We start from the raw sequence: 26,875 nt of genomic DNA on the forward strand, positions 1-26,875 counted from the left end.
TTCCTACTGCCTCTTCAGTCCGCTAGCCTGATACTGCAATCAGCGTCGTTTCAGGCAAGTTCTTCTTTCTCCGCCAAATTTCGCCTTTCGGCCTCACCCACCCATCACCCAGACAAATCTTCCAAATCTCCGTCTTCCCTTTAAAAGACTCTCAGGGAACTCAACCCCAAAGCCCGCCCTCTGGGTTTCCCCGTCACCCTGGCAACGGAAGCAGGAAGAGGCGGGCTTCGCCATCCACCGTCCGCACCCGCGGCAGGCGCCGGCCGCATTGGTGAAGGGGGGCGGGCTGCTTGGCCAGGGCACTTCCCTCAGCTCCGGGTTGGAGCCGGAGCCGGAGCCGGATCCCGCGCACACCGCCACGTCAACCTAAACCTACACCGCCCTCTCCACCCCACCGCCGCCACCGCCGCCGCGCCCGCTAGGCCCGCAGCGGGTCTCCCAGGCAGCGTCCTCCACGCCTTTCCCACAATGCTCCGCGCCAGGCCCCGCCCCGGCTCGCCGTGGAGACCGGCGCGTGAGGAGCCTACCGGTGCCGGCCGTGGGCTAGTAGTCGCCGGTGTGGCTGGACCTTATCCATCCCGTGCGCCGCGGCTGGGCCGTCGGAGAGTGCGTGTGCTTCTCTCCCGCACGCGGTACTTGGGCTCGGCCAGGCGGGGTCCGCCGCCAGGGTTTGAGGATGGGGGAGTAGCTACAGGAAGCGACCCCGCGATGGCAAGGTGGGCATGGGCCCGGGGCCAGGGCTTTGCTGGAGCCGGTGGTGGCCTGGGCTCTCCGGTCAGGGAGGGGCGGAATGGCTGAGCGCCTGAACCTCCCTTCCTGTGCGCTCTTACGACCTGGGTATTGTGTTCTCGCTCCCCACCTTCCTCCTCCCTGTTATCCACACCACCCTTCTTCGGCCCAGCGATTCCCTCTCAGTTACTAACACTTTCTCCCTGAGTCCGACCTGAGACTTCAGACACCAGCAACACTTGACAGCCCTGTTCCCCCGTGTCTTCATCTTTCCCCGTCTCCCCTGTCCCACTCTGCAGTGATGGCAACGCGAAAGCTTGCGCCTTCCATTTACCTGGCGCTTCCACCTGCCCCGTAGCTCGGGCCACGGGCAGTTCGGCCACACCCACGCTGAGAACAACCCCTGGGCGAGAAACATCTTATCCCAAAGTGTTGATTGAGACTATGCCCTCTCTTTTTCTGATGGTTATTTTCTTGTTTGGATACTTGTTAATCTCTACATCATTATATTTTTCAAAGGTATATTTTTGTGGAATGAAAAGGAAGTATTAGAAATGAGCTGAAGACCATTCACAGGTAAAGAGAAAAATTTTGAAATAGACATTTAGGATTAAATGAAAAACAGAAATGAGGTGCAAGGAGCGTTAGATTTTTCAAAGCATTACGAGATCTGTGGAACTAAAATATAGTGGTTGAAATGTGATATGATGAAGTAATGATTGTTTTTGCCCTGCAGAGTATGTCTAAATAACCGATTCCCTTCTCTTTTCGTGTTTTGTTTCTACTTACACCAGACATGAACTTTGCAATAAAATTACACTGGTAACTTACAATTATTTTTCTGCTATTTTTAGAAAATGGCCTCTACTTAAATTCAGTATAAGCACCTTCTGAGAAAACTCCGGGAAAAAGATCGACTGCTGTGTAGATTGTCTATTATAACAATATACTTCACTGTCATTTCTGGTAGGGTTGTATGAGAAGTAAAGAACCCTATGTTTCCTTCTAGTCCCTCCCAAGGACATTTCCTACAAGTGAATTCTGCTGAAAATGAAAATTAGACAGCTTTAGGAGGTAAAGAAGTAGCTGAAAGTAAGAGGTATTAAAGGCAACGCTATAACTGGGTAGAAAGAGGAAGGACATGTAGCTTATTGCCACCTTTGTGTTCTGATGCACGTCAGAGGTATTTTCTCAGTGTGTGTGTGCGAGCTACTTACTACCACTCATGACCTTTTATCTGCTATCTTCAGTGATTTCACAAATCTAGCTACATGGGTGTGGAAAGAGTGAAAAATAGAAAGTGGGGCATTCACACTGATTTGCCATTTAATGGAGATTGTATTGCTGACCATGTTCTTTGATAAATAAATTGTGCTATTGTTTTTAGTTCAAAATGTATTTTAACTGCCTGCTTTTCTTTCTTAGATTAATATTTTTGGGGACAGATTTGTGATGCTTGATTCACCCTTGAAGTAATGTGGACAGAAGTTCTCAAATTTGCATATTACATCAACTGGAACCAGCAGTGAATCTTAATGTTCACTTAAATCAGAACTTGCATAAGAAAGAGAATGGGAGTCTGGTTAAATAAAGATGACTATATCAGAGACTTGAAAAGGATCATTCTCTGTTTTCTGATAGTATATATGGCCATTTTAGTGGGCACAGATCAGGATTTTTACAGTTTACTTAGAGTATCGAAAACTGCAAGCAGTAGAGAAATAAGACAAGCTTTCAAGAAATTGGCATTGAAGTTACATCCTGATAAAAACCCGGTAGGTAAACGTTTGTTTTTAAAAATATTTGATTATATTTTTGGTACATTTTGATATTTATTTAAATTGCTTTAAATGATTAAATGCTTAAGAATAATCACATGTCAAAATTATAATTCAACTTGTATACTAGAAACAAAAGCACCAAAATGTTCTACATTATTTAGGATCCCGTGAAGGAATCTCAGTACCAAAAATTCAGTTCCCTCTTAATTTGTAGATGATTTTCCAACAATTCTATTAAAGACGTTAACCCCAAAACAAACGATAATATCCGTGAAGTAGTCGAAGTAGTTTTCTTATTAAAGTAGGGTAAGATCAAGTATTTTAGAACAGGAACAAAAAATTTTTTTTAAAACTCAGAGGGTATGACTTGCTAAAAATAGAAGTAATAGCTAATAATAGCATGTTTTAACTTTGACTATTTTCTTCTGTGCACAAGTCCACAAACCAGAGTTAGAAAGTTTTATAAATTAATACTTGACAGCAGCTGAATATAATGCCAGTCATAAATATTTATATACCCATTAACGTAAATCTTTCAAAACTAAATTCATTTTAATTTTTATGGTGTTTTTGTAATTTATTTGATTATTTCTTAATGAGATTTGGCGTTCGTCATTAACAAGGAGAAGACATAGTTATAATTTTCTCTTTTCTAGGTAGAAGTTTTAAAATAGGATTATTTTATTTCATTGCATGAAGCTGAGCAAGAGAAACAATATTTCTTTAAATATTGTTTAGTTGATTATCTTTTCCTGAGATCCACATTCTATTTAAGATTTTTATTTTTTTAATTTTTCTTTAAAATTTCAAATGATGATTTTTAAGTTTCCATATAAAAGATAGTAGACTTCTACATCCGAGTATTATTTAAATGAAAGCATCCTTCAGAAACAAATTTTATGAAACACAGTAACAAGGAGGAAACATTTCTGATCTAATTTTGGATTGTTTTCTTTTTTTTCTTTTTTTTTTTTTTGAGATAGGGTCTCACTCTCTTGCCCAGACTGGAGTGCAGTGACGCCATCTCGGCTTCCTGCAACTTCTGCCTCCCAGGCTTAAGCAATTCCCCTGCTTCACCCTCCTGAGTAGCTGGGATTGCAGGTGTGTGTCACTACTACCCGGCTAGTTTTTGTGTTTTTAGTAGAAATGGGGCTTCACCATGTTGGCCAGGCTGGTCTCGATCTCCTGACCTCAAATGATCCACCCTCCTCAGTCTCCCAAAGTACTGGGATCGATTTTGGGGTGTTTCTGATACTGGCTTTTATGTAATTATCTGATAGATTGGGGCACATCTTTTTCTAATTAAGTTGATTTTACCTCAAATAGAAAAATAACCTACAAATGCGTTGATTTATAATTGTTATAGGAGTAATAAATATTTATGAATTAAGAGTTTCAAGAGGCTTATTGGTTTCAGCTGCATTTTTAGGACGCCTAACTCACATGGTCTGATAACGTCTGTCAACCTTTTGAAGAGTCAATTATTTCATTACTTTTCTTACTCTTTTTTTTGTTGTTGTTGAAGATTATAGTTTCTTAAAAAACACTTCATTTCAAGCCATGGTAACTCATGTCATGTTGTATTACCCCTCCTCATGTTGGTATATGGTCTCCCAGAAGTTACTAGATTAATTAAACCTACGTATATGTTTTGAAGAAACTTGGATTGTGTATCTGAAATAATTGTATTATATCTAATATTTTTTAACAGAATAACCCAAATGCACATGGAGATTTTTTAAAAATAAATAGAGCATATGAAGTACTCAAAGATGAAGATCTACGGAAAAAGTATGACAAATATGGAGAAAAGGGACTTGAGGATAATCAAGGTGGCCAGTATGAAAGCTGGAACTATTATCGTTATGATTTTGGTAAGGTGATACGGTATTACTTATGGAATATTTTTTATCTGAGTAAAAGAAAAGTGAATTCTGTTTCACCACTTAGCTTATATATTTAAGATGCGTCACTTTGATTAGCTCCTTTTAATTTGCTGTGGGAGTGAAATTTAAAAGGAAAGTCAGTTGGTATACAGAGATGATCTGTACAGATATGAAGTATTGGTCAAATCTTGTTAAATACTTTTAAAATAAGGATTGCTATTTAATGAAAAATATGCATTCATGGACTGCATAATGACATTTCACTTAACAATGGATTGTATGTAGGACATTGGTCCCATTAAATTATAATACCATATTTTTACTGTACCTTTTCTATGTGTTAAATACAAAGATACTTAGCATTGTGTTACAGTTGCCTATGCTATTCAGCAGTAACATGCTGTACAGGTTTGTAGCCTAGATGTGTAGTAAGCTATACTATCTAGGTTTGTGTAAGTACACTCCGTGATGTTTTTGCAACAACAAAATTCCCTAACAACACATTTCTCAGAATGTGTCCCCGTTAGTAAGTGATTTATGACTATATATTTGCATTAGGGGTAGTTAAATATTTCTTTCAGTATTTTTTAATATGGAATAATATTTCTTTCAGTATATTTTAGAGCATCATATTTTCCAAGAAAGGCTAACCTTTAAGTTTAGTAATGATCTCTTTAATAGAAATGCCATCCTTCTCATATGGAACCCTTATTGATGTTTTAAGGTGTTTTGGCCTTCGGTTGACATTAAGGTCAATACCTTGAAACATTATCAATAAAGGTTCCATATGAGAAGGACGAAAGGTGTTTTTTTTTCTTAAACATGAAGGAAAAAATAAGGTGGAAGGAGGAAACAAAGGAACCAAGGAAGAGAGATTGTAAACACACGGGTATCAAGGCAGGAAGGTGTGTTCAGAGACCCAGTGTTTCTCCTAGTCATTAATTAACCTCAAATGCAGGCTAAGAACTGAATATGCTTCTGTATTAGACTAAAGTATTTTAAATTTATATCTGGAGGATTTGCTTTTAGTAAATAGAATTTTTTTTTTCAAAATAGTATTTTCAAGTATATTCTCTACACCTTGATAGTCTATATCAAGGGTTAGCATACTGCATTTCATAGGCCAAATCTGGCTTGCCATTTGCTTTTATAAATAAGTTTTATTGGAATGGAATTACGTTCATTTGTTTACATAATATATATGACTTCTTTCACACTTCGAGAGCAGAGTTGAGAAGTTGTGACAGAAGCCATACATCCCACAAAGCCTAAAAAATTTATATTTACTAAATATTTGTGTCTGCCTCTGCAAATACTCTAAGCTTTTTAGCAGAAGATATTCTAACGTGATACCATGTATTAAAAACCATATAATCTGAAAATTGAATGAGGTCTGTAGTCTAGTTAACAGTGTGCCACTCTCAATTTCCTGGTTTTTGATATTGTACTATAGCTACATAACATGTCACCATTAGAGGAAGGTGAGTAAAAGGTACACAAGAGTCTATATTTTTGCACCTTCCTGAATCTGTAATTATTTTTACAACCATAATATAAATTTTATATGGAGGTAAAATTATGTGAATATTAGGAACTACCACATACACATCTATGAGAGTCCATATCAGAATTCTAGTATCTTTAGACCACCCTAAATATATTGATAGTATTGTTTACTTTTTTTTTCGCTTAGGCTGTTGCATATTGTCTAAGTTTGAGATTTAATATAGTAGTTTGATTTTTTTGATGATTAAAACGAGTAATCTATTTTGATGTGGCAATTTATATGGTGAAGTTTTGATTTTATAATTTTTATATACTTTTAAAATTAGGTATTTATGATGATGATCCTGAAATCATAACATTGGAAAGAAGAGAATTTGGTAAGTTTGTGGGCTTAAGGTTTTATAAAACTAATACAAGTTCGATCTCATCTAAAACTCTTGGGGATATATATGTTTGAAATTTAGAAATCTTTTGGATTTTCAAACAGTAATAATGTAATATACTGTATCTTAAATATTTCTAGCAGAATGTGGTGAAGTGTACAATAATAAAAACATTAATATTTCTGTAGCAAAATGTGTAAGTGTACTAAATAAAAGAAATTTAAAAATCAGTTCAGATCATGTTTGGATGCCAAGTGAGCTTGCTACAAACTTACAGCAAAACTTCTCAGAGCTTTTTGATTTTAGAGTTTTGGCTAAAGGTATAGTTATTTTGGAAGTAGATTTAATTTGATTGGCAACTTTGTGTGAAAATGGCCATAAAAATACAGTTCTGCATTTTCCATTGCATTTTAGAAAATTGTATACCAGAATAGATTCTTATACCTTCATCCTTTGTACAGTAATAATAGGTTTATTTTTTCTACTTCAAAGCAATAAAACTTCAAATTTAAATTTTATATTGCTCTACCACAATTGTATTTAATTTAGAAAACTAAAATACGGCTGGGCGCGGTGGCTCACACCTGTATAATCCCAGCACTTTGGGAGGCCAAGGTGGGTGGATCACTTGAGATCAGGAGTTAAAAACCAGCCTGGCCAACATGGGGAAAACCCATCTCTACTAGAAATACAAAAATTAGCTGGGCGTGGTGGCATGCACCTGTAATCCCAGCTACTTGGGAGGCTGAGGCACAAGAATCACGTGAATCTGGGAGGCTGATGTTGCAGTGAGCCATGATGGCACCACAAAAAAAAAGAAAACTAAAATAGCATACCAATCGCAAAAAATACATATAAATCTATATAATGTTTTTCATATATTATTATCGTTAAAAATTTATTACAGGTACTTGATTTTAGACAGTTTGTTCCTTCTAAGCAAGGGTGGCTTTTTTTTTTTTTTTTTTTTTTTTGAGACGGAGTCTTGCTTTGTCGCCCACACCAGAGTGCAGTGGCACAATCTTGGCTCACTACAACCTCTGCCCCCTGGGTTCAAGTGATTCTCCTGCCTCAACCTCCCGAGTAGCTGGGATTACAGGTGCTCGCTACCGCACCCAGCTAATTTTTGTATTTGTATTTTTAGTAGAGACGGTTTCACCGTGTTGGCCAGGCTGATCTCGAACTCCTGACCTCAGGCAATCCACCCACCTTAGCCTCCCAAAGTGCCAGGATTACAGGCATGAGCCACCACATCTGGCCAAGGGTGGCATTTTAATCTTATTTTCTACATCATGCTGGTGAGCTCCACAAACAAAATAACTGTTCAATGTGTTACTTTGTTAAAAGCCTTCTAGGTGAACACTTGAACATGTTCTAAGTGAATAGAAAATATATCTTCCCTATATTCTGCAAATAAAATAGGACAATTTGATCCATTTGGATTGTTAATAGAATTAATGCTCGTGTCACAAGCTGGTGGAATCATAACTCTCTTGTGTGAGTTATATAAACCTATATGCACAGCTGTTCCTGTGTGGTTTTTATTGTGTCTCATCTCCTAATACATCAGTAAGTGTTTTGTGTGCCAATGGTTCAGAAAACATCGGAATTATAGATAGAGGAACTGAACAAAACTTGCAAGCTTACTAATCCATGAGTCTACCTAGAATGAGACTTCACTGATAGTTATATTGTATATGGGTTCACACTTTTTCAGATGTGTCACTATGCAGAAAAGCTTAAGAACTGTTAATAGTTCATATAGAACCCCAAATTGTAGTTCAAGATAAATTGCAGCCACAAAACTTCAGAGATAATTCATAAATAATTAACCTTGCTTGATGAGAGGAATGAGCAGGAGCATTGTTGTGATAGAGAAGGACCCTCTAGTGAAGCTTTCCCAGGCACTTTTCTGCTTAGCAGATGTTATCATTTCTGGCTCTCTAGAAAGTCAACAAGCAAATGCCTTCTAAGCTCTTCTATTATATGCAGCATAGGTTAAGTAGGTTTAGTCAATTCTGACAGCTACTTTAAACTCTGAAAGAATAAAATAAGAGACCTACATAATATAGTAAGGATTGTGGGAATTAAATTTACTATAAGCCCTAAATAAGACATTACCTTGGAAAATCACTTTATTTGAAAAGACTGAGGGTTTTTTTTTTAACAATTCAAAACATTAATACATACTTGCTAAAATTATAGATTTGAACAACATGTGATATCTAGCCAATAAATAGTACATTTTATATTTTATCTGTAAAATGACCTGATGCAAATTACAAATTTTACTCAGTTAAAAAATTTAACATGGTAAAAATGTGCTTTCTCATTCAAGATAAAAAGGCGAGAATAATTTGCTTTTGGTTAAAGGATTTCCATATAATTCCGTGTTAAAATTTGTTATTTTAAAATAAAAATTTCAGAAATTACAGTAAGACATTAAAACATACATGGTATTCTGAATACGTGCAGCTAATTCAGGCTAATTAGAAACAGGTACAGGACTCAGTGTTCACCTACATTTCAAGTATAAGATAGACCTTTGGGAAAACAGTTAATCTGTACATTACAGGCAAAGTAATTACATTTGACTTTGCTAACAGAAGCTGTTAACTAGAGTTGTATGTATATTAACAGACAGTAGCTGTAGTTGTATAGTTTAGAAGTGGAAAGTTGCATTTTGAAATGTAATCTATTCTGGGTCACTGTTACGCACAGCATCCCATTGAGCTGTGATGATACAGTATTAAAAATATTTTAACTTTATTCTTATTACTCAGCAATCAGTGGGAACTTGGCAAATATGAGAAGTGCTCTATGAAGACAAAGTACAGGCGTACCTCATTTTATTACACTTTGCTTTATTGCACTCCATAGATAATGCCTTTTTTTTCTTAACAAATTGAAGGTTTTTAGCAACCCTACGTCAAGCGAGTCTATCAGCTGAACATGTTTCCAGTAGCATGTGTTCACTTCATGTCTCTTTGTCACATTTTGGTGTCCAAACTTTTTCATTATTATTCTGTCTGTTACGGTGATCTGCAGTCAGTGATCTTTGATGTTACTATTGTAATCGTTTTGGAGTGTGCCCATAGGATGGCATACTTAATTTTTGTGTCTATTCTTACTGCTCCCTCTTCCTTCTCCCTTTTCTCTCCCTCTTCTTGGGCCTCCCTACTCCCTGAGATACAACATTACTGAAACTAAGACAATTAATAACTACAGTGACCTCTAAGTGTTGAAGTGGAAGAGATGCACGTCTCTCATTTTAAATCAGAAGCTAGAAATGATTAAGCTTAGTGAGGGAGGCATATCAAAACCCAGGACAGGCTAAAAGGTAGGCCTCTTTTGCTAGTTAAATTATAAATGCAAAGGAAAAGTTCTTCATGGAAAGTAAACGTGCTACTCCAGTGAACACACTAATGATAAGAACACAAAACAGCCATATTGCTAACATAGAGAATGTCTTAGTGGTCTGGGAAGATCAAATCATCCACAGCATCCCCTTAGCGAAAGCCTAACCAGAGAAAGGCCCTAATTCTTTTCAATTTTATGGAGGCTGAGAGAGATGAAGAAGCTGCAGAAAAAAGTTTGAAGCTAGAAGAGGTTGGTTCATGAGGTTTAAAGAAAGCAGCCATCTCCATAACATCAAAATACAAGATGAAGCAGCAAGTCCTGACATAGAAGCTGCAGCAAGTTTTCCAGAAGATCTAGCTAAGATCATTGATGAAGGTGGCTATACTAAACAACAAATTCTCAGTGTAAATGAGACAGCCTTCCATTGGAAGAAGATGCTATCTGGGACTTTCATAGCTAGAGAGAAGTCAATGCCAAGCTTCAAAGGATGGGCTGACTCTCGTTAGGGGCCAGTGCAGCTGGTGACCTTAAGTTGAAACCAGTGCTCATTTTATGAAAAACCATGAAGAATTAGGCTAAATGGGCTCTGCTCTGTAAGTGTAACAGCAAAGCCTGGATGACAGCACATTATTTTATGAATATTTTAAGCTTTCCATTGAGACCTACTACACAGAAAAAAAGATTTCTTTGAAAATATTAGTGCTCATTGACAATGCGCCTAGTTACCCAAGAGATCTGATGGAGATGTATAAGGAGAATAAAGTTTTTTTCATGCCTGCTAACGCCATATCCATTCTGCAGCCCATAAATCGAGGAGTAATTTCGACTTCAAGTCATATTATCTAAGAAATACATTTCATAAGGCTCTCTCTACCTGCCATAGGTAGTGATTCCTCTGATGGATCCAGGCAAAGTAAATTGGAAACCTTCTGGAAAGGAGTCACCATTCTAGTATCATTAAGAACATCTGTAATTCATGGAAGGTGGTCAAAATATCAGTGTCACAGGAGTTGGGAAGAAGTTCATTCCAACCTTCATGGATGACTTTGAGGGGTTCAAGGCTTCAGTGGAGGACGTAACTGTAGATGTGATAGAAATAGCAAGAGAACTGGAATTAGAAGCGGAGCCTGATTATGTGACTGAATTGCTGCAATCTCATTATAATGATCTCATTATAATATAATTATCTCATTATAATAATCTCATTGTGGGGCTGTGAGGAGTTGTTTCTTAAGGATGAGCAGAGAAAGTGGTTTCCTGAGATGGAACCTACTCCTGGTGAAGATCCTGTAAACAATGTTGATATGACAACAAAGGATTTAGAATATTACATAAACTTGGTTGACAAAACAGCAGCAGGGTTTGAGGCCAGTTTTGACTCCAATTTTGAAAGAAGTTCTACTGTGGGTTAAATGCCATCAAACAGCATTGCTTGCTTCAGAGAAAATCTTTCAGGAAAGGAGACATCAGTCAGTGTGGTGAAGTTCATTGTCGTCTCATTTTAAGAAATTGCCACAGCCACCCCAACCTTACACAACCACCACCCTGATCAGTCAGCACCCATCAGCATCACAACATGCATGACTTGCTGAAAGGCTCAAATGACTGTTAGTGTTAGCATTTTTTACCAATAAAGTTATTTTTTGTTCCTTGGTTTGTTTGTCACCCCAGCTGGAGAGTGTAGCAGCAGGATCATAGCTCACCACAGCCTTAAACTCCTGGGCTCAAGCAATCCTGCTACCTCAGTCTCCCAACTAGCTGAGACTACAGGCATGTGCCACCATGTCCAGCTATTTTTATAGAGACAGGGTCTTGCTGTGTTGCCCACGCTGGTCTCAAACTCCTGGGCTCAAGTGATCCTCCTGCCTCAGCCTCCCAAAATGCTAGGATGACAAGCATGAGCCACTGCGCCCAGCCTATTTTCTAATTAAGGTGTGTACATTGTTTTGTTTTTTTTTAGACATAATGCTATTTCATAATACACTATAGTATAGTGTAAATATAACTTTTATATGCACTGGAAAACCAGAAAATTTGTGTGACTCCTTTATAGTGATACTTGCTATGTTGTGATTTGGAAACAAACCCGCAGTATCTGAGGTATGCCTGTTACCAGGGTAGGAGACATTTTTACTACAAGCAAGGTTTTGTGTCAAATACCATTCAAATTTGTTTTACAGCATATTTTTATTTAAGACTTATGAACAGTAATACCTTGTGTAATTATTGTTTTCTATTTTTATATAAAAATAACTACCTCATTACTTGTTTATAGCTGATAAGATAATCCCTTCTTTCATTAAAGTTTGCATTAATTCTGTTAACATTTTTACCTAAATTTGTACTGGTTTGTGGTCTAAACCAATATGGCAATTTTTTCGACCACCACTATAGAATGATCATTTGCCAGACTTTGAAAACATTGCCAAAGAACAGCTGATAGTCCTGAATTACACACTTTGCCTGTAATGTATAGATTAACTGTTTTCCCACAGGTCTGTCTTATGCTTGAAATGTAAGTGAACACTGAGTCCAGCACCTGTTTCTAATTAGCCTGAATTAGTTGCACATATTTAGAATACCATGTATGATTTAATGTCTTACTATAATTTCCGAAATTTTTATTTTAAAATAATAACAAATTTTAACATGGAATTATATGGAAATCCTTTAACCAAAAGCAGATTACCCTCGCCTTTTTATCTTGAATGTGAAAGCACATTTTTACAAAGTTAAATTTTTTAAGTGAGTAAAATTTGTAACTTGCATCAGGTCATTTTACAGATAAAATATAAAATGTACTATTGGCTAGATATTATATGTTGTTCAAATCTGTAATTTTAGCAAATATGTATTAATGTTTTGAATTGTTAAAAACCTCAACCTTTTCAAACAAAATGATTTTCCAAGGTAATGTCTTATTTAGGGCTTAGATTAAATTTAATCCCCGCAATCCTTACTGTATTATGTAGGTCTCATTTTATTCTTTCAGAGTTTAAAGTAACTGTCAGAATTGACTAAACCTACTTAACCTATGCTGCATATAATAGAAGAGCTTAAATCTCAGTCACTCTATTTGTCTTCTTTATTTCTCTCATGCACACAAACTCTTATGTGAGGTTTGGCTGCTATTTCTTGTGCCATCACTTTTTACAACTTTAAGGCCATATTTATCTTGCAGTTTGAGGCTGCTTCTTTTTCAAGTATGGGCGTAGGAGAGTTTTTTTTAAAAAGCTATTGTTGGTTTGACATTTGAAATATTTCTTGTGAAAAAAAATTTTAATTTTTTAAGAATGTCATTGATGTAGAAGATATAGAAAAAAAATTGCACAGAAAATGAGACAGTATGAAAATTTTATGACTTTTCAAAATTCTGATCTCCACAAAAAGTTTTTAACTAAAATATGCATGAACCTTTAGTAAATAATTCTAAGTTGTTTGCATTTTGTGTATTTTTAGATGCTGCTGTTAATTCTGGAGAACTGTGGTTTGTAAATTTTTACTCCCCAGGCTGTTCACACTGCCATGATTTAGCTCCCACAGTACGTATTTTTCACATCCTCATTACTGGTTTTATTTTTAATTGATCTGCAATTTGTATGTTAGAATTTTTTTTCTATGAATAGTAATCAAAAATGATTATCAAATACTTTAAATGTCTGGTTTAAAAATGTATAGCTTGGAATGTGTTCAAGGGAAGAAAAGTAGTCTTATCAGAGAAATATGTTTTCTTTTTCTGTCATAGTGGAGAGACTTTGCTAAAGAAGTGGATGGGTTACTTCGAATTGGAGCTGTTAACTGTGGTGATGATAGAATGCTTTGCCGAATGAAAGGAGTCAACAGCTATCCCAGTCTCTTCATTTTTCGGTCTGGAATGGTAAGGGATAAAGTTAGCATTTTTTAAATTTGTTAAACATTATGACAAGTTAAAGACTAGAGAAAATAACAGTATGTGGAATTTGCAGAACATTTTAAGTCTTGTTTTAGGTGCCATCTCACTAGTCTTCTGTAATAATAAACATTTTGGATTATGAATTTTTTTTTTTTTTTTGAGACGGAGTCTCACTCTGTTGCCCAGGCTGGAATGCAAGGGCATGATCTCGGCTCACTGCAGCCTCTGCCTCCTGGGTTCAAGCAATTCTCCTGCCTCAGCCTCCTGAGTAGCTGGGACTACAGGCACCCGCTCCCATGCCTGGCTAATTTTTGTATTTTTAGTAGAGACGGGGTTTCGCCATGTTGGCCAGGCTGGTCTTGAACTCCTGGCCTCAGGTGATCTGCCCACCTCAGCCTCCCACAGTGCTAGGATTACAGGGGTGAGCCACGGTGCCTGGCCAAACACCATTGACTTTGCTGTATTTTAAAATTAAATGTTTGCCAATTTCAGTTTCTGTCTTAAGGAACATAATTTATACAATATGTATATTGTATTTGGTAGTTTACAAAGTATTTTACAAGTGTTGTCTCATTGAATGTAAAGCTCTGATATCTTTTTTCTTAGTTTCCAGTGATGAACCTGAAACTATTATAAATGGTATTATTAAAATGTGTTCCATAGAATCTGTACTGTCAAGATTATCAGGATATCATTTGGAAATACATTCTGCTATTGAAAAATAGAACTTTGCTGCATTATTCAAGATAATGTAAAAATCCAACTCTGGTATTATTTTTATTGAGTTTTAAAAAGAAAAAGTAAAAGATGTTTCTCTTCTTACGAAAACCAATAGGCCCCAGTGAAATATCATGGAGACAGATCAAAGGAGAGTTTAGTGAGTTTTGCAATGCAGCATGTTAGAAGTACAGTGACAGAACTTTGGACAGGTAATTTTATTTTCTTAATTTGCTTGATTTTCAGGGTATTTTGAAATCAGTATTTTGTTTTTAATGGCAATATCAACATTTTGGTCATGGTATTGAAATTGTAAAGTGTCTTTTCCATGTTTCTTAGAAGGAAATTGTGTCATTTACTCTGAACTCTGCAGAATTTAACAAACTAGTTAAATTTGTACAGAAACTTGAACTATCAAGATATAGTAAATGGATATGAGATAGGGCTAGGGTAAAAAGGCATCTCTCAAAGTGCAAAAAATGTTTTGTAATACAAGTGTTTTATTGCTTTTTAAAGTATGCTTATCAGTCAGTAAATTCAAACCTATTCTGTTTAATTTTAAAGTTTAAAAATGCTTCTAATCTTAGGCTTTTAACTCATTAACTGCCTTTAGGCAGATTAAGCTAATAATAGTATTTGTGCTCAAGGTGTTCATTTTATTCATTGAGTAAAGTTACGTGTCAGAAACTATTAAATAGTAGGGCTGCAGTAATAAAATATATAATCTCTGCCATCGGTGACTTCATTAGTGAGGAAAACATTAGTAAACAATTAAAATGCCATATAGTAACTATTATTAGAGAGCTTAAGGAAGCATAAGATATGTAAAACAACCCAGTTGGGGAAAAGAGAGTTAGAAAATACTTCTTGAAACAAGTGATATCCAATCTGTTATGAAAATGAATAGGAAGCCTTAGGAGATCACTGTGTATTTGGGGAACTGGCAATACTTCATGAATCTGACAAAAAGATGAATAATTGGGTCAAGTGATGTGGGGAAATATAATATAGCTGGCTAAATAGGTAGACAAAGCTCAAGTCACAGGGGCCTAACTTGCCAATTTGAGTTTTTTTCTTAATGAAATAATGAATTTAGTTTTTATATGATGAAAAAATTGGAGAGCCATTGAAGGAATTTGTCATACTCAAGAGTATCTTTGGAAAGATAACTGGTAAAACTCAGAGTGGATTAGAAGAGGGTGAGATTAGAAAGGAAAAATTACTTAGAAGACTGTTTCCATTAGTAAAGGAGTAATAGGTGATCAGGATTTGCTTTTTTTCTTTTTTTTTTTAAGGAAATTTTGTTAACTCCATACAAACTGCTTTTGCTGCTGGTATTGGCTGGCTGATCACTTTTTGTTCAAAAGGAGGAGGTAATACTATTTTAATTTTGTTGGAATGAAGAGAACATGACATTTAAATTTTTCGTGACAGTTTTAAGTATGCTACTGTAATTGATTATTAAGTACTAGAAACTGCAATTTATGCCCAAGATTACAATTTTTTTTACTTAATGAATATTTGCCTTTTTCATTATTTTACACATGAGGTTATTATTCATTTTTTAATGTATCCTTTATGTTTTTATGTTCAGTGGACCAGTTTTTCAGCTTAAATAGACTCATGATAAATTGTACCTTCAGGTAGCCACAGATGTTATTTGACAATTTGCAAAAATAACTAGTTGTTTACAGCTCTAACCCCTCCCAAAATAATTTTCTGGAAATATGGATTTTGCTTCATGCTTGTATATATCTCTCAAACATACATAGATTTGCCTCATACAATTATATATTTGAAGATGACAGCTTCTTCTAGGAACCTTTCCTTGAATAAATTAAGTTGAAAATTCAGTACTCTGCATAGCAAGCCACAAACTGTAAACTGTGTTCAAACGATGTGGTTGGTTAAAAATTGGTCTAAGATAACAAAATATTATAACTCAATGTATTTGCATGTATTTAATCCCAACATGAGTCTTTTCCCCTCATTTCATCTCTCAGCCTTCATGCTGCTACATTGAAAAGGTACTGCCTTGTAACAAATCAACCCATTACCCCATCCTGTAAGGCCTATGCTAGGAAGACACTGCCTTGCAGCAAAACGTCAGCCTTAAACTTAACTAATCACCAAGGGATTTTGTCTCATTTTGGCCTATTGCCCAAATTTCTGTTCATCCACACATGAACAAAAGTTCTTATATTCTCTGAGATTCTTTTACTTCTCACCTCAGGTAAATTGCTTCACCCTGTCTTTGTAGGCTCTGTGATGCTATAGCTCTCTTTCTTCTACATCTTCTCTCATTGTATTCTAGTGTTCATATTTACAGAACTTTCATAAAAATAGTGAAGGCACTGTTTAAAGATTTTATTGTATTTTGAGGATCCTTTATATACTTTTATCAAATATCGATTACATTTTATTTCCCCCCAATTTTGAGATCTCTTGGATAAAAGCGATTGTTGATAGGAGAGATTGAGAGTATTAACCTAAAGAGAGAAAATCATTTTCTGTGTAGCTAGACATCCTAGAAATTAAAGGGAGAGAATTAAAGAAAGAGGGAGTGAGGGAGTGTGTGTGTGTGTGTGTGTGTGTGTGTGTGTGTGTGTACAAGGATTTCCATATTTATCAATAGAGTCCAGCTCAATTAATTGCCTTCAAATGAACGTGGTAATTTGGGGGAAAGGCAAATGCAAGTATTTTCATTAGGCTTAATAAAGGTAAAACTGCCTCATGAGGTTTTTTTGTCCCCAGATTGTTTGACTTCACAGACACGACTCAGGCTTAGTGGCATGTTGGTAAGCATCAATCATTTTGTAAAACTATATCACCATGTAAAAAAACACATTTAGAAATTGATTTGAAACATTTTCTTCCCTTATTTCTTGAACATGTAACTCACCTATTTGTAATCTTATTTTCTGATGACTGTATTCATAGCTATGTATTTTTTCCTGAATAATTAGCGACGTTCAACAAATTTTGACGTATCAATTCTAAGTGTCATTTACTTTTTAAGTATTCTGTAATTTATAAGTTCCTCTTCAACTGAAGTTACATGTTAGTGTTTTTGTCATTTCCCAACTTTATCTTTTGTTGTTTTCTTTTGTAGTCATTTTTTTAATGTATATAGCTCTCATGTTATGGCTGGGAAGTAGCTGAGTGATGTTGATTTTTTAACACCATTGAAATACGCTTTGTGGCTTTGTGGCTTGACAAAGCCATACAAATCGTCAGTTGTGAAAATTGTGGAAATTCTTTGTGAGCTTGAATATAATAGTATCCTCTATGTTAGGTGTAATATTACATTTATTAGATCAGATTTATTCATCATGTTGTTTTTGGACTACATGATCTATAATTTCTAAGAGGGGTATATTAAAATCTCTACCATCAATCATTGATTTATCCATTTCTTATATTTCTGTCAGTTCTTCCTTTACATATTTTGACATTATATTGTTGGCAGCAGTATGATCATTATATCCTTTGTTGGCTATTTATTTCTCTTTGTGCATTATGGATTTGTTTACACAAATTCTGTTTTATTTGATATTTAAAATCACCAACTTAGTATGCTTTTGTTTCATTTCCCTTTCCTTATTTCACCCTATGCCTAGGCCTTTAGTTTTTCAACACTACACATTAGAATCACCTGAGGAGCTTTTAAAAATACTAAAAAAAAAAAGCCAGGTCCCCCAGATCAATTAAATCAAAATATTTGAGGGTGAGGACTGAGCATTAGTATCTTTATTATTTTTTTTTAATATTTGGTGATCAGAGTGATTGGCCTATATTTTTCCTTCCCAGTAAAGTCTGTGCACTTTTAGCATCAAAGTTAGGCTGGCCTTTAAATGTGTTGGAAAGTATTCTCTCTTTTTCTCTTCTTTGGAAACAGTTTCTGTACAACTGGTGTTATTTCTTTCTCAACTTTTTTTTTTTCTTTTTTTGGTAGAATTTATCAAGAAACCATCTGGGCCTGAAGTTGTCTTTGAATCCATATTTATAGACTTTTCTCCAATCTCTCTCAGATAGATAGATAGATAGATAGATAGACAGACAGACAGACAGATTTTCTACTTCCTTTATTTGGTAAATTCTGTTTTTCTAAGACTTTGTTCTTTGAAGCAAATGTGTAAATGTATTACTATAAAAATTGTACATAATATCCTATTTTTTATATCTGTAGTATCTATAGTGATGTTCTTTCTTACTTTCTGATCATATTTTGTGTGTATGTCTCATCTCTTTTATTCTTATTCTGTCCGAGGAGAGGTTTTTTAAGCTTTATAAGTCTCTTCAAAGTCTCAAGTTTTAGCTTTATTGATTTTTTTTTTTTTTTTACTGCCAGTTTCTTGATTTCATTGACTTAAATACGATATTTCCTTCCCTCTACTTTTTTATGATTTAATTTGCTGTTCTTGAATGATTAGTTCATTGATCTTCAGGCTTTCCTTTCTAATATATGAATTTAGATTATAAATTAGTGACTACAGCTTTAGGTACATCTTCTATTTTGATATATATATAGTATTTTGATTATCAGTTCAAAATATTTTTTAATCTTCTATTTTTATTTCTCTTTGAATCACAGCTTCTATATTTTTTCTTCCTAATCATAAAGGGTATTTTTAAAAGTAATTTTGTTATTTTTGGCTAGCTTGATTCTACTGTGGATAATGAACATGGAATCAGTTTTTTTAAGTTAAGCCTTGTTTCATGGCCCAACATATGGTAAATTTTTATAAATGTTTCATATGCATTTGAAAATAAATCCTGTAATTCACAGGTACACATTTCTATAAAATCAGTTGGGTCCAGTTTGTTAGCTATGTTAATCAAATCCTCTAGATCTTAACAATTTTATTGTCTGCCTATTCTATCAATAACTGAGAGAGTGTCTTAGTATCCTCCACTACTTTGTGGATATTTCTATTTCCTTTGTTTCTGTCAATTTTTATTATCTATTTTGATGCTTTATTAGATGGATATTAATTTAGAATTGTATGTTTTCTTGGTGATTTGAATCTCTAACCTGATGAAATAACCCTCTTGATCTCCTTTCATGCCTTTTGCCTCCAAGTCTACCTTGACTGATACTACTATAGCTACACCAGCCTTCTTTTGCTTAATGTTGGCATTTTTCCATTTTTTACTGTCACCCTTACTGTATCCTTATATTTATTGCCTGCAATCAGCGTGTAATTAGGTTTTGTATTTATGTAGTTGCCATTTTTTATCTTAGTCCATTTACATTTAATGTTATTCTTGATATATTTGGCTCTATGCTTACCATCTTGTCAGTTTTATATTTGTCCTACCTGTTTTATAGTCCTTTTTTCTTTCTTTTTTGCTTCTTTTGGATTAATCAAGTGATTTTTAAAATTTCATTTCCCATCTCTACTAGCTCTTTGGTTACCCATCCTTTTATTGTTCATTTAATGGGTATCCTAGAAATTTTGTACATGTATCCTGACTTACTCATTTGCTACGTAACGCAAGAGTACTAAACAGAAATTATTTTACTACCTCTGAAACTTTGCTGTTGTAAATTTTAATCAAATATGTTTTTTTCTAAGTTCTGTCTTAAATGCAGTAAAGTGAATACATCTTAAGTGTACAACTTAATTTTTACATATATATGCTCCCATGTAACACCACCTAGATCAAGATCTATTCTTTCTTAGCTATTAATTGTTTGTGATTTTCTGAAGTTTCATTATGATACACATAGGTCTGAGTTTCTTATTTATTCTGATTGACATTAACTGGACTTCTTGATCACTATACGTTAATATCTTTCATCAGTTGTGGAAACCTGTCAGCTGGTATTTCACTTTTTGTTTCTGTCTCATTCTCCCTTATCTTTCTGAGATCCCAGTTGAATGTATGTTAGAACTCTGTTTGTGTACTAACTTGCCCAGTCCAGAAATTTTTTTCAGTAACTTAAGGTTATGAGAAATGTACTTTTTGTACAGGATTTTTGGAGCTCACTAAAGGATTAGCTTAGCCACTGTAGATGAAAACTAGGAAGATACTAATTTAAATGCACATTGTAGACACATACAGAGAATGTCTCATAAACTGTATAATTATTAAAAGGATAGCCATAATGAAAAGTCTTAAACAGTAGTTTGGTTTATTTTCTTTAACCTGAAAGACTATTGGACAGCTCACTTTCTATAAAAATTGTAAATGTAGTTTTTTGTGGATTTGTAGAAAGAATTATAAAAAGTAGATTTCTACTGTTAGGGAAAAACCATTTCTCAAGTTAGTACAACTTTTTGCACTTAATATTTCTAAATGTATTAAAAAGTAATTTATAATATTAGAAATCTACTTTTTAACTTTGCTGTAGAACTAAGGCATGAAGTTTTATGGTAGAAAAATTGTGTTTTTAGCTAAGTAAAGCTCTAAATCCCTTTAACTTTTTGCCTCCCATTTACAACATGGTTTGTTTTTTGTTTCTTTCCATTTTAGGATGGTCTTGTTAATGTAGGATGGATGGACTGTGCCACCCAGGATAACCTTTGTAAAAGCTTAGATATTACAACAAGTACTACTGCTTATTTTCCTCCTGGAGCCACTTTAAATAACAAAGAGAAAAACAATATTTTGGTATGAATCACTTTAAACTAATTTCTTTACATATAATGTACAAACACCCTCAAAAATAATACATTATTTTTGTAAGCAGTGAGCAAAGAAATGAACAATTTATATTGTCTGATTGTGTAACCCTTATTTAGAACAGATACTTAATTTGTGAGATTCTTTTTAATACATGCTTCAAATTATAAAATTTAAGGATTTTTTTAAACTGACGATTACATTTCATTTAAAGTCATTACGTCTTTACATTTAAAATTACCTTACATTTAAAACCATTATATTTTTAAACCCCAGAAGTATGGAGTACATTCCTAGGTTATACGAAAGAGCATTTATACCATGAGTTTTCGTTGTTTTCTATTTAATTGTTTATTTTCTTTTTTTTGAGATGGAATCTCGCTCTTGTCGCCCAGGCTGTAGTGCAGTGGTGCGATCTCGGCTCAGTGCAACCTCTGCCTCCTGGGTTCAAGTGATTCTTCTGCCTCAGCCTCCTGAAGAGCTGGTATTACAGGCACCTGCCATCACGCCTGGCTAATTTTTGTACTTTTAGTAGAGATGGGGTTTTGCCATGTTGGCCAGGCTGGTCTTGAACTCCTGACCTCAGATGATCCGCCCACCTCGGCCTCCCAGAGAGTTGGGATTACAGGCGTGAGTCACCACGCCCAACCTAATTGTTTATTTTCTAATGTTAAAAATATACATCAGTGGTAGTTTTGGCTGGGGCCTAAGTATTTTTCTAAAGCACCCCGTGGGATTCTGGTGTAAACTCAGTTTTGACATCTTGTAATGTGGTATACCTCCTTAAGTTTGAGTGAGGAAACTGAAGGTCAATCTAGTTGTCAAGGAGCTGAGATAAATAGTGGGATATTGGATGGGTCGCTACGGAATCCCAAAAGAAAATAAAGACTCTGATAAGACAAATCTCCCTTAGTTTTCCCTCTGTACTTTAATTCTGCTTTTTTAGATGTTGATAAAGATAACATATACTCATTTCAGAAATTCATATATGGCACAGAGCTGTAAAAGAAGATGCAAAATTCCCTAAAACCAAATCACTAATAGACAGCCACCATCAAATCTTGGTAAATACCCATCCAGCTCTCTACTGAAATATATATGTAATTACTACTTTGTGCCAGCAATTCTCTAGTTTATATCTGTAACTCAAACCTCTGTTCTCCACTCCAGATGTATTATACACATCCACCTATACATATATGTGTGGATGTGTGTGCGTGTGCTTGTGTATGTATATGTATGTGTGTACATATGTATATATCACTGCTCATTCAATGTCTCCCCTGGGATATTAGTGTCTCAGATTTAAATGCCTATAACCATATTCCCAATATCCCCCCATAAATCTGCTTCATCCAGTTTTTTCCCATATTATTTGATGAAAACTCTGTCCTTTATTATTCAAGCCAAATGCCCTGGAGTTATTCTTGATTTCTCTTTTTCTCATACCTTATAACCAATTCAAGAAAATCTATGGCTTTATCTTTAAAATGTGTTTATACACATCAAATGGATGGATGGATACAGATATGTAATTTTTCATAAATGTGATCATATAGTAGATTCTATTTTGTAATCTAGTTTTTTCACTCAGTGTATCAGGAAAATACTTCCTTATTTAAAAAATGTACATTTTATATGCATACTTTATTATTTTATAAATGAATATGTATACATTATCCTTGAAGTAATTAATGATCCCTGGATGGTAAGTCACTGACTGGAAGTGACATACTTAGTTTAATGAGTTCTTTCTTGGTGTGTGTTTCTACTTTCTCAAGATGATAAGCAATGTTGTAATGAGCAATCTTGTATCTTTATCCTTGTGCACTTTTTCAGTTATCTGTTTAGAATGGGAGCACTGTGGCCATTTTAAACTCAATTGGTATTGCCAGATTGCCCTCCGGAAAAGTCGTACTTGTTTATTCTGTGCCATCAGTCCACAAGGATTGCCTACACGCTGTCCAACAATAGAGCCTCTTGCCTTGAGTATTATAATCTCTGGGCTTCATGATAGAAAATTACAAGGTCAAAGGCTGTCTGAGACAGGAAACAGAAATGAGTGACTCTGGAAATGTAATAACAGGGAGTGGTGAATTAAACACTACTTGTCCCTCCCCAAAAGCATTCAGGTTTTTTTGTTTGTTTGTTTTTTTGTTTTTGAGATGGAGTTTTGCCCTGTTGGCCAGGCTGGAGTGCAGTGGCGCGGTCTCTGCTCACTGCAGGCTCCACCTCCTGGGTTCACACCATTCTCCTGCCTCAGCCTCCCAAGTAGCTGGGGCTACAGGCGCACGCCGCCATGCCCAGCTAATTTTTTGTATTTTTAGTAGAGATGGGGTTTCATCCTGTTAGCCAGGATGGTCTCGATCTCCTGACCTTGTGATCCACCGACCTCGGCCTCCCAAAGTGCTGGGATTACAGGCGTGAGCCACTGCGCCCGGCCGCATTCAGGTTTTAAAAAGTATAAAACAGTATGCCAGCTAAATATGTCTGGAAGGTGGAATTCAGAGGCTATATAAGACAGCAGTCGTTTATAGGTGTAACTAACAAATTCTCTAACAGAAACAGGTTTATAATGAGATTCTAGTAGATTAATCACTGCAAGTTTATATGGGCTGTGTAATAGGCATTTTAGTAAAAGTCTTCATAGTGAATAGGACTAAAGTGAATAAGATGTAGAACTGAGGCGTGAAAGATTTGTTTTGGCATTTTAAGCTCTTTGATAGCAGGAACTATTTCATATAGACCTCTAAGAATGTTTATGCTATATATATATATATATATATATATATATATATATACATACATATACACACACACACATATATGTGTATATATGTATATTATACATATATATATATGTATGTATATTTTTTTTAGTTTTAAAAAAGAATCTTAGGAAAAAAACCTGAATTTTTATTCTTATGTTGTACCTATTATTTTTAGCCATATGTTTGTTCTCATGTCTAGCATGATTAAGCTGTGGATTCCATGATTGTTCGTACAAGTTTTTAGTGAATTTTAGATCTTTCAAGTAATACTTAAACTGTTAAACATAGATGGTTCATAATTAAAGACATATATTAAACTGTTTTGTCAACTTCCATATACATTTTCTTGATGTAACCATTGCTGCATTCTTTGTAATAACAGCTGCTTCATTGAGAGAATCAGACCAGCAGAGAGAGTTATATGACAAAGTATGCTGAGGATAAAATATTGACAGAAATAAAAAAGATTTGTTAGGCCTTTTATACTCATTTGTGTTTTAAATAAGAGACTCAGGCCGAAAACAAGTTTAAGATAAGATCTGTATCATTGTATTTTACTCTAAAAACTCCTAAATGGTTTGGTTTTTAGATGAAAACCTCTATAATGAGCAATAAGTCCATTCCAATTTTGCACTTCTAAGTTCCTCTTAATTAATCTTAATTATTGGTTGGGGAATGAAGTGTCTTCGATAGTCTATTATTCTTCCCTCTAGTGTTATAAAAATTCTTAAGTGAATGTGTAAAACATTGGCATTCTGTAAAACATGGTTAGCCTTAAAATTAAGCTAAACATAATGTGGTTTTTCTTGATGATTGGGAGGTCACTCAGGATTATTCTGAGGATTTTTATAGAATACACATCATAGTTAATTAAAAATTCCAGTTAATGCAACACCTTATAATGGAATTTATTGTATATCACTATTTAAGAAACAGCTTAGTTATATAATATTTTTGATAATTGCCAAAATACACTTTTTTTTTGAAAAAAGACATTTGGAATTGTTTGAAAAACTATTTACCTTCTATAATCGTTTTCCTAAAAATACTACATTGGAAATTGAAAAAACGAAAGATATCAAATATAATGAATATTTATTCAAAAAGATTACAGTGTGATTTTCTTTTTCTAGTTTCTTAACTCATTGGATGCTAAAGAAATATATTTGGAAGTAATACATAATCTTCCAGATTTTGAGCTACTTTCGGCAAACACACTAGAGGTAATGTTTTTATTAATAATGATAAGTAGCAATGAATGTTTGTAACATTTCAAGTCTTAACATTTTAAAATCGGCATTTGTTTTATTCATCTCTAGAGAGAATTGAAAGTAGCAGTTTCAAAGGATTATGTATTAGTCAGTTGTAGGTTAAATTCTAATTGGAGATCTGGTGTTGCTAATTCAGGATGGATCTGTAGTTCTGGAAAACCTACTCAGTCCTGAAGGTGGGCTTCAAAAGGAACATCAGAAAAGGCAGAATTTTAATCAGAGCAACTTTCGATCTCATTCGTAACTTTTTGTTCTTGCTTACAGAACGGATTATATTGATTACTAAGAAGAAGTATTCAGTTTATGGATAGAATGCTGAGAAATATTGCTTATGGTAGAATCAGTTTTTTTTCTATTAGGTTGGTGCAAAAGTAATTGCAGTTTTTGCCATTTGAAAGTAGTGGCAAAAACCAGTTACTTTTGCACAAAACGAAATACTTCCTAACCACAGATCTTTTGAAGTCTATATCACTACCAGATCTTATCTGCTAAGCCTGAAAAAGCTGACAACTTTGCCAACCAACTTTTTAGCTATATGCTCTTAAAATCATGTATTTGTTTTTGGCAGTCATCTACTTTAAGATTTTATAATTTAGTGACTAACCCTCCTGTAATATTTGTTTATTTTACGTAGTATTATTCTAAGTAAACTACAAAATAAGAGAATGAGTGGGTCCGAATTTTAGACAGTATTTTGAAATAATGGGTAGGGGAGCTAAAACTAACTTTAAGTCATAGAAATGAAGATTAGAACCCTTAGAATTTCCCATCTCTGACATTTCCTTTTCTTTATCACTTTTAAGGATCGTTTGGCTCATCATCGGTGGCTCTTATTTTTTCATTTTGGAAAAAATGAAAATTCAAATGATCCTGAGTTGAAAAAACTAAAAACTCTACTTAAAAATGATCATATTCAAGTAAGAAAAATGTATTCTGCCTAGCCTTCTGCTGGTGTACTTTGTTGTTAATTTAATACATATAATTAAATTTTAAATAACATAAAAACTCTTATTTGAAATTATAAGAAGCCTATAAGTGCTTTTAGTCTTGGTTTGTGCTTTCTTTTCCTCTTTTTCATTAAAAGTTTAAATGTTATCTGAAAGTGGTTAATTTTCATTTATTTTGGCATTTGATAAACCTGTATCATACAATTTTTCTGGAATGCATACTGTAAGAGGTTATCTTTCCATTTTTTAAATTCTTATTTCTTTATATAAGTAATTCTTGGTCATTGTTTAAAAATCAGAACAATAAGTATAAAAATAAAGCAATTATCTAAAAAAAATCACCCATACTCTTAACATTGTTCATAACCCTGCTGTGTATTTACTCTACATAACCATTTAAACATTTTGTGAGTGCCCATATGCATATGTAGGCATATGTGTATGTGTGCACATGCATACATATTGTAACGGCCATTGTAATAGACATACACATGTAAATTTATATGTCTGTGTTTTAATCAAAATGGATTCCCTATATGCTTTTTTTAAACTTTGGTCATACAACAATATCATAAACTTTTTCACAGACCTGTAAAAATGCATATATATTTATATGGATGTAAAATCTCTATATCCATGTGCACGTGTATATCCTCCTTATTCCCTAAAGGCTACATAGTGGCTTACTATATGGTTATGCCATAATTGGAAATCCTCTCTTACTGATTTTATGTTGTTTCCTTTATTTTTTATATCAAATGATGCAGAACTTGTCTTTAGTATGGGAAATTTTCTTTTCTTTTCTTTTTCTTTTGAGACAGAGTCATTCTGTCACCTAGGCTGGAGTGCAGTGGCGTGCTCTTGACTCACTGCAACCTCAGCCTCATGGGTTCAAGTGATTCCGGGTTCCAGTGATTCCCTCCTGAGTAGCTGGGACTACAGGCACATGCCACCAAGTCCGGCTAATTTTTGTACTTTTAATAGAGACTGGGTTTCTCCATG

The 26,875-nt window shown here is 34.7% G+C and overlaps 1 protein-coding gene across 4 annotated transcripts in view; it reads left to right on the forward strand.

Moving 5' to 3' along the window:
- The first annotated feature begins 1,245 nt into the window (after window positions 1-1,245).
- The window catches only part of DNAJC10 (DnaJ heat shock protein family (Hsp40) member C10), a 58,993-nt gene continuing 33,363 nt past the window's right edge, over window positions 1,246-26,875 (forward strand). The window contains exons 1-12 of one of the 4 annotated variants that reach the window (XM_055289934.2): window positions 1,246-1,305; window positions 2,155-2,504; window positions 4,222-4,384; window positions 6,229-6,279; window positions 13,105-13,187; window positions 13,391-13,522; window positions 14,373-14,466; window positions 15,550-15,627; window positions 17,009-17,052; window positions 20,735-20,872; window positions 24,789-24,878; window positions 25,730-25,843. In XM_055289934.2, the coding sequence (XP_055145909.1) occupies window positions 2,301-2,504; window positions 4,222-4,384; window positions 6,229-6,279; window positions 13,105-13,187; window positions 13,391-13,522; window positions 14,373-14,466; window positions 15,550-15,627; window positions 17,009-17,052; window positions 20,735-20,872; window positions 24,789-24,878; window positions 25,730-25,843 (1,191 nt within the window). In that variant the 5' untranslated portion in view covers window positions 1,246-1,305; window positions 2,155-2,300. Of the gene's footprint in view, window positions 1,306-2,154; window positions 2,505-4,221; window positions 4,385-6,228; window positions 6,280-13,104; window positions 13,188-13,390; window positions 13,523-14,372; window positions 14,467-15,549; window positions 15,628-17,008; window positions 17,053-20,734; window positions 20,873-24,788; window positions 24,879-25,729; window positions 25,844-26,875 lie in introns of those variants that run through there. The other 3 variants (XM_055289935.2, XM_063645616.1, XM_063645618.1) reach the window with 3 other exon arrangements.

The sequence above is a fragment of the Symphalangus syndactylus genome, chromosome 8 (assembly GCF_028878055.3).
Source record: "Symphalangus syndactylus isolate Jambi chromosome 8, NHGRI_mSymSyn1-v2.1_pri, whole genome shotgun sequence".
Taxonomy (NCBI): domain Eukaryota; kingdom Metazoa; phylum Chordata; class Mammalia; order Primates; family Hylobatidae; genus Symphalangus; species Symphalangus syndactylus.